Here is an 8490-nt window from a genome sequence, read left to right as displayed (position 1 = left end):
TGGTGAAAGGACTGAAGTTTTTTTATTTTCAGAAGTCTGTGTACCTTTTCAAGAGTTTCCATACAGTTTTACATTTGTATTTATATATTAGTAATCTGGATTTTATTCATGTAGAAACAAATTTTTTTTACTTTGGCAGGGTTTCTGGCTACAGCAATCCAGGCAGACTCACCATGAGTACTTTTGCTAGGCTGTTGTATCTGACCATTTCTACAGAGCCTGGAAAAATCATTAGTGTGCTGCGTTTGCACCAATTCCGCAACTTGTGCAATATATTAGATTTCTGTGCTGCACAATCCTTGTGTGTGTGTGTGTGATGTATTTACTTCCTTGGAAAGCACTCGATGGGAATGTACTGTCAGGAGCCAATGAGCTACACATTTTGTGGGCAGGAAATTTCACATCTCAGATTTGTCTGATTTAGTGCCTGTACCAAGAGTATTTGCATAGCAGATTTGTAACAGAATTGGTACTTTTTAGAAGCATACATTCAGTGTCAGTCTGAAAAATCCTGCACTGACAGATGATAGCTGCAGCTTGGGCTTTTAGTCACTCAAAAGATGTCATGAGCATGCTAAATCTTACTTGCAGAAGGTTGATTGGATGGTATGTATTAGCTTGCTTTTTTGTGTAGCCGAGCGGGGATTTCACTTAACAGTGTTGGCTGTAGAGGGAGTTATAACTTGTGGATGTGACAGTGATAGGCTAAACCCCAAAAATCTGTGGTTTATTGAGAACCAGGGATAGATTAGTATCACTGGATTCAGATGTCTGCAATGGTTGATAAAGAATGATTGGGATTATGCTGAGGGAGAGTTTAATCCTCCATTTGCAGTCTAGGAATGAGCAGCAGGTGCTATGGAAAATAATGCTGTGCGTTTTTCTTTGAACCCGGTTTCTTATTCAGAAAGAAAAGGAGTAATGTCCATTCTGAGATCAAGGAGATTTGCTTTCTCATTTTGTAGTTTTTAGAGAACTGTGAGATTAGGAAGGATTCAAAACCCACATTTTTATTAATGACACCTCTGCAACTCTTGGAAGATTCCTGTTGTGTCCAATTTACTTATTTATGTATTCTTTTCACAAATGTTAAATAGATTTAATGGAGTTAAAATAGAATTAAATGTGTGGCTCAGTCTTCAAATACTAAGTTGTAGTAGAATATTCCATACTGTCAGTAAAGAAGTTTTTCATGCTGCACTGAAGAACAGCATAGTGAATGTTGTAGTGTAGAGAGCAATTGCCCTTTAATTCCTAGAATTTGACTGGATTGTACTTGTTTCTGATTGCGTCTGATCAGTTAGGATATCACAGAAGTTTGGCCAAAATTGTCATGTCAAGCTCATTAATAGCAGGACGGAGATAACCTGGAGGAGGAACTGTCAGCTTGCTTCCCAAATTAGAGTTTAAGTGTTCTGGAAGAAGCTCAGCAAGCCCCACAAGACATTGCATTGCTACAGACACTGCAGAGCATCTGTTTGCAGGGGACACAGGCCTCCAACACCTGCAGACACTGGAGGTCAGTGGCAGCCAGGATTTGGGAGCTGCTGCTTCACAGATACACTTTTCAGTCTAAATTCCAGCTCCAAGCCTCCCTAAGCCTGCTGCATGCCATCTTTGGCCTCTGTGCCATAGATTACTGTTCCCCATTTGAAATAAACTATTGAATCAGACCCCAAATGTACTTAAGAGGACTACAAAAAAACCCCCATAGCCATATACCAGAGCTGTTCGTGCAGTGCAGGGCTTGCCTGTGTGTGTACCACACACTTTTGTGTGTACCACAAAAGGCCATGTGGCAGTGTGGGTTGACTTTGCAATAATCCTTTCTTTCCTGCCTCCACTCTTTTCCCCCCATGTATTATTTATTCCTATCTGAGTATTTTAAAAAGTTTGTAGCATGATACTGGAACCACCCCCTTTCCTCTGCCCTGTTGGGGCTCACCAGCAGTATTTATCTTGTTCTGATGCATGCTGGCTTGCCTGCAAGATCCACAGTGGTTAACTTTCTGTTTAAAATAGTGTTTCTTTCTGTGGAGGAGAAGACAACTGGCATGCCGGGCTGCAAATTATTTGGTGAGTCATCAGTTAATATACACATCCTGAATAAAAAAGCACTGCAGCTGCTAATTTCTGTTTACTGCTTGACAGTATGTACAAGAAGGGAAAAGGTAATTGGTATGTGTAACCTTTTATTGGGTCATTTAAATATATATATATATATATATATATATATACATGGAAAATATTTTTGGGCTCCAAGCCTCTATTTGTGTGAACATATGAGAAATGTGCTGTGAGCTTTTTGTCTTTTTTTCCTCTCCCACATTTATGGATAGACTGAGAGGGTGGATCAGGAAGGATGTAGGCTTTTCCATTACAGAAGGAGATGATTTATAAGACAGTCATCGAGATTTGTTGTTAGTGCTTGTTTTTCTCTCTTTTTGCCTCAAACGTAGTTAGCCTAAGGAAGAGAAATACATTTGTTGTTTTTTTAATTCCTTGGGCCAGCTCTATCAGCAGATGAATGGAAATGGAATGAGAAGTTCCATTATCAAAATAACAGAGACATATAATATATATAACATAGCCTATAACAAAATAACTGAGATCTTAAGAGCAGAATTTGGCCACTGTTCTGATTATGCAGAGATACTGGAATTGGAGTCATTGATGTGTCTGTTCATTTGCAGAGTTAATGTCTTCATGGATTAGTTTTAAACAGTTTCTGTAGTGATTTCAGGGGCATGATTTGAGGCAAAATCTGAATGAAAGTGTGATCAAAGCTAGAGGACTTGTTCTTGCTTCTAGCAGAAACAGGAATTGGAGAAGCTTTTTGCAGAGTTTCCTGGTTTGGCTTTATCTTCCACTCTTTTTGATAAGGACTATGCCAAGTTGCCAGTGGGTTTTGTTGTTCACAGACTTCTGCCCATCAACAAGAAGTTCAGGGGTAATGTTAGGGCTTTTGGATCATTGTAGTAATAACGAGTAAGAAGTTGTGCCCTTTGTGAGGGTTAGAAAGTGTGTGTTTTTACAGAAATACAGCTGTTTGCAAGGGTTTTCTTAATCCTGATCCAGAGATAATTATGATTATTTGCAGTTCTGTCTTTTGTTTAGCCTAGTTCTCTATGGCATGCTAAAAGAGCAATATTTGTGTCCTTATTTCTCCTTTCAGCTGCTCCTAACCAGGTTATCTTAATGCTTGAAAGTGGGTTAGCAAATATATTTTCTTTTATATTATTCAGACAGGTGATGGGTTAAAGATTTGTGGGTGTATTCTAGCTCACTAGTTCCTGTATAAAGTGTAACCATGAGCTGACCTCAAAATAATCCTGGGCTTGGCACAGATTTATGTTTCAAACATGATTACACATAAATGTCAGAGAAGTGGAAATACTCAGGAAAGTGGAAACATTCCAGATTCTGCTATTTATGGCATCAAAACAGACATTTGAAAAGTATTAGTTCTTAATTTTCAACAACTGAAAAATTCTTTATATTTTGTAATTTAACAAGAAGGGCAAATAACATTTAATTGTAAGTGCACTCTTACGACAACACTTGGGTTTTTTTCTCCGCTCTTCCTTACTGAACTCTGGGAAAAATCAAACAGTGCACAATTTCAGTAAAGCAAGATACAGAATAGTTCATACGTCAGCATTTTTCTTACGGCATCTCAAAGCACTGCACTGAAATCTGTGGTTAAAATCCTGTGAAATTCATTTGTAATAGATGCAGCAAATAGCTTTGATAAGTTTGGAAACCTGAGGCAGAAAGAATTGAGTGAGCTGGCCAAGTCTGTAAGGGAAGCTTGTGTTCACACTGGGATTAGACCAGCAGTTTCCCGATGCCCAGGGCTGTACTCCAGCTGTCTAGAGGCTGCTTCCACAGGAAAAGGACAAATGACTACTTCGACTGCATTTAGCCTATGTCAAATTAAAAACTGAAATAGAAGCTCTGATAGATGATGCATCTGAAAGAAGAGCACGTCTCTGTCGTTCTATATGTAGACCTTCAACAGTAGAACACTGGAGCCTGTGAAACTGTAGTTCATTGCTGCAGATTTATTATCCTACCTCCAACAAGACTTTGATTCCATGAAGTGATGTCTGGATTATAAAGAGGTGCAATTGCTGGATGCGTGAGTGTGCTAAAAGGAAAACTGCCGTTCTGACACTGGGAGTGTGGTGCTTTGGTGTTCTTCTGCTGGCACCAGATTAAAATTACCAAGGAGTGATACAATGATTTTGTTAATTTGTATTAAATTAATATAAATTTAATAATAATAACTAAAAAAATTAATTAACAAAGAATTTGTTAACTTTCTTTGCAATCTTTCTTTGCAATCCTAAAATAGAAATAAGCATATTAAGACTTCTTTTTTTAAGACCAGTAAACTGACACTTTATCATACCTGTACAAACAGACTTTTATTACTCAAGGAATTCTTTGGTTTTCTTTTGAGTAGAAATACAAGGCATAGACATACCTTTCCATATAGGGGTTATGTTTGGCTGCAGATAGTGCAGTGTCCTGTGTGTAAGGTGTATATTTTTCCTCTGAATTGGGTGTGCTTTGAGCAAAATGTGTGTACGGGGTGGCGTCCAGTAAAACAAGGACATAAAGACCTTTCATGAAGCTCTAATTGTTATGTGGGGTGATACTTTGTACACATAGCACTATTTATCGATTTTGTTTCTGTCTGTAGTTGATGCTACTACATTTTCTCTTCCTATTTGGGAATTACTCACTTTAACAAGTATTTCTTACATAAGGTGGGGTTTTTATAATTGTATTTGCTGGCAGATAAGGTACAAGCAAAGGAGAAGGTGGTCATCAAGGGCCTAGCGTAGAGCTTAGGCAGTAAACATATGCATTAGGGTAAGATTTAAGAAACAAGATTTTCCTGTAAATCTTTCTCCAGTCACTTGCCCTTTTTCTCAGCAGCCTGGCACCTGGGGTTGGAGGTGATGCACCTGGTTTTAAAAACCTGCTGAATTCATTTTAATGGCACACGAAGAGCGAGCGTTTATTCCAAGATGACCCCTTTCCCTCCGCTCCCCAAATACCGCATTTTAGCGTAGGTTTTGCAGCATGGATAGGCACAGGTGGGCGTTTGGGTTTATGTGTTTATCGGGCTGGATTACAGGGCCAGGAGGGAATCTCGGCCTTGCTGAGTCTCTTCCGAGCCTCATCCCCGTTCCGTACCACTACACAGCAACGTCTGCAGGTGGGTGGCGAGAGGGCAACGTCAGCCAGCGCTGGTGCGGGCACGGTTAAAAAAGAGCCCATCACTTCTGGCTAGGAACACCCTAAAAATCAGAGTAAAGCGTGCGGAGGGACCTGCAAGGCCCGTAGCGACAGCGGCGGCTGCCCCCCTGCAGGAGGAGGGGGCCGCCCTGTTCCGGGCTGGCGCCAAGTCCAGCAATGTGCCTTGTCCAGAAATGGCTGTTACTTCCCATAGGCTTCTCCCCGCCGTTTCGCCACCACCCTACCCGCGTCCTAGGGCCGTTTGTCTCCCTGCGTGCGCTGGAGCTACTGCAGACCCGGGAGCGGAGCGCGCAGCGGCCGCGGTACGGGGTCCCGGCCAGACGCTGTCGGAGGGGCCGGGGCTCGAACTCGAGTCGCAGCGACGCTCTAGGCAAAGCAGCGGGGCGGGGTGACTGAGTGCGATTGATGGGGGAAAGAGCCAATGGCCGCCTTAGAGCCGCCCTAGCAACTGAGCCGCTGTGTCCCGCGGGGAGCACGAGGAAGGGGCGGTACAAGTTTGCCTTCCCTCAATGGCAGCCGAGGAAGGCGGGGCTAGTGCTTGTTGTACGCCAATAGGGGGCTTGCAGCGCCCTTATAGGAGGGAGGAGGGGCGGGGCTACCGTATCGGCGCGCCAATGGATGCTGAGGAGGGCGGGGGCGGAAACGAGCGGCCCAATGGTGGGGCTGGGGGGCGGGGCCCGGGGGTCTGTCAGAGCGCCGCGGCGGCGGGCAGGCTGAGCGGCGGCGTGAGGCGGCGGCGGCGGGGAGCCGGCAGCTCGGAGCCGGCAGCCCGCAGCCGGGCCGGCGGCTGGAGGAGCGGGACGGGGCCCCCGCGGCCGCCCCGCTGGTCCTTCGCGTTCCCGGGTGGCGCTGAGCGCTCCGCGTCAAAGGGTTGGGCCCTCCGTCGGAAGCAGACGGTCGCCTTCCTTCTGTCGCGACAGGACGCGCGCCCCCGCCGTGCCCCGCCGCTGATACCGCCGTTCGCCCCCTCCCCGAGAGCGCCCCCGCGGGGCGCGGGATGGCGCGGCGGGCGCTGCCCCCGCTGCCGTGACGGGGCCGCGCCGCTGCCCCGCGCCTCCCCCCCGGCAGCGCCGGGCATGCCGCTGCCCGCCCGCCCCGCCGCCCGCTGCCGTCAGCTGGCCCCCGCGGGCCCCGGGATGGGCCCCGGGAGCTGAGCCGCCGGGGAGGCCGGGGGAAGCGACGGGGAGGATGAGCCACGTGGGGAGCCCGGTGAGAGCCTATGATTTCCTGCTGAAATTCCTGCTGGTGGGGGACAGCGACGTGGGCAAGGGGGAGATCCTGGCCAGCCTGCAGGACGGGGCCACCGAGTCGCCCTACGGCTACAACCTGGGTAAGCCGCGCCCCCGGGAGCCGGGCCGCCTCTGCCCGCCGCTCCCCTTCCCCTCCGGCTGCGGGGGCCGGGCCCGGCGCGCTGCGGCCCCGCTGCCCGGGCTGGGGGGGCTCCCGGTGCGGGGGGGCTGGGGCTGCTGCGGGGGCTCCCGGCGGTGCCGGAGGGGAGGGGGTGCCGGCGGAGGCCCGATGGAGCTTTGCTGCAGGTAGTGTTCAGAAAGGAGGTGGAATTGTTGTCGGGCTTTAAAAATCCCCCGCGGGTGATCTTACGCGCTAAACTTTCTGGAGCTCAAGTTTAAGAGCAATGTCTTAACGTGCGGAAGGTGTTGATCGAGGGGTAGGATTCATCCAGCGCAGCAGTGAGTTGTTATCAGTGAGTCGAGGGAAATACCGACAAAAATGTTTTTCTAGTCAAGGATCTTTGTTAAACAGCGAAGGTGTTTGCTGGGAAACTGCTTGAATTGAAAGGTCAGAAAACGAGGGGGGGGTTTCTCCCTTTTTTTCACTGTTGCGTTCTTAATATCAGAAGAGTAGCCCTTTAAGATCAAGGTTCATGTTTGTAGTATGTTCTTTCACTTAAGCTTTTTAAAGGGCAAGGCTGAGGAGCCTGGTCCATGCCAGGTGTGTTCCGCCTGTGGAGCAGGGAGCTGGGAACGCTGCGGGCCGGTTTGAAGCCAGGAATGGCTCGGGGAAAGGGGGTTTCTATTTTCCTTCCCTCCTGTTCCCCTCTTTCCACTCCCGCAATCTTGTTTGCCTAGAACGTACTCTGGTTCCACATCATCTTTTCTCCCCTCATGCAAATCTGTCATGTGGCATATTAAAAAGCGAATTATCTTGTCAAGTTACCCATAGCTTTAATATACTGCCAGTCTGTGGCGAGCTAACTCGCTGGAAGGCTTTACATTGACTTAGGATCTGTTATTATGTTGAGCTCCTGGTACTGATTCACAGCGAAGCGCTGGAGGAAGGGAGGAGAGCTCTGTGCCATCGCTTATGAGTCAGACTGTACCTTGGAGGCATCAATGTACATTTTAAGATGTTTGCTTAATAGTTTTGCTAAATTACTCCTTGGGGTGTTGCAGTGTGTTTATTCTTCGTGCTCTTCAGGTGCTTGAAGGAAAGGCAGAGTGTGCCTAGTCTGCTCGGTACACACCATCTAGTTTACAAATTCTTATGCTGAAGGAGCGTAAGAATTTATATTTAGTCTTTAGTCTCCAATGTATCTTGGCGTAACTGAGCGAGATGCTTGACCAGCTCCTGAACTCATCAGTCTTCCTTCAAGACTTTTGCTTGTAAACCTTATGGGTGCCTGTGTTTTTGCTCTGAAAAAAATATTTAAATTGGGTGGCTAACACCATAACTCTGTGAAGAGATTTCTTGGCAGCCAAAGAATACAAATACTCTTTTTGGATTATTTTGCAGGTACTTAACATGCATCTTGGAAATTCTTCGTCGCTGCTAATAACCTCAAAATGTATACGTACAGGGCTGTGACTTTGTATGTGTTATTTCATGGATTGTAGTCTTTTCAATCTGAACTATACAAGGTTAGGCAAATATGGTGATGCAGGACCTCACAAACTCTACTGTGCAAAAGTCACTGTGTCACAGAGACTGAAAGAAGTTCTTAGCCCTGAGAAGATGAGCGTGTCTGAATAGAGGGATATGAGTTAGGAGAGAAGGGCAGATACAACAGATGACATGGTAGTAAAATGTGGAAGGAATATAACCTGATTTTTAATTTTAGGCAACTAGTGTCATAATTAAGAGTTTTTCTACATACTGAACCTGAGTGTTTACACAATCACGTATACTGTCTAGACTCAAGGAAGGATTTTAACTGTGAAAGTTCATTAATTATGTTTTTTCACTCATTGATTTATCATGTTC

The 8490-nt window shown here is 46.1% G+C and overlaps 1 protein-coding gene across 1 annotated transcript in view; it reads left to right on the top strand.

The window, feature by feature from the left end:
- Positions 1-2254: 2254 nt before the first annotated feature.
- RAB40B (RAB40B, member RAS oncogene family) overlaps positions 2255-8490 on the top strand; it is a 30659-nt gene continuing 24423 nt past the window's right edge. Inside the window, exon 1 of the mRNA XM_080400908.1 lies at positions 2255-6601. Within this exon, the coding sequence (XP_080257034.1) occupies positions 6460-6601 (142 nt within the window). The 5' untranslated portion in view covers positions 2255-6459. The remainder of the gene's footprint in view (positions 6602-8490) is intronic.

The sequence above is a fragment of the Falco punctatus genome (genome assembly GCF_963210335.1).
Source record: "Falco punctatus genome assembly, chromosome: 1".
Classification (NCBI taxonomy): Eukaryota; Metazoa; Chordata; class Aves; order Falconiformes; family Falconidae; genus Falco; species Falco punctatus.
This window is presented reverse-complemented; position numbering and strand designations above follow the sequence as displayed.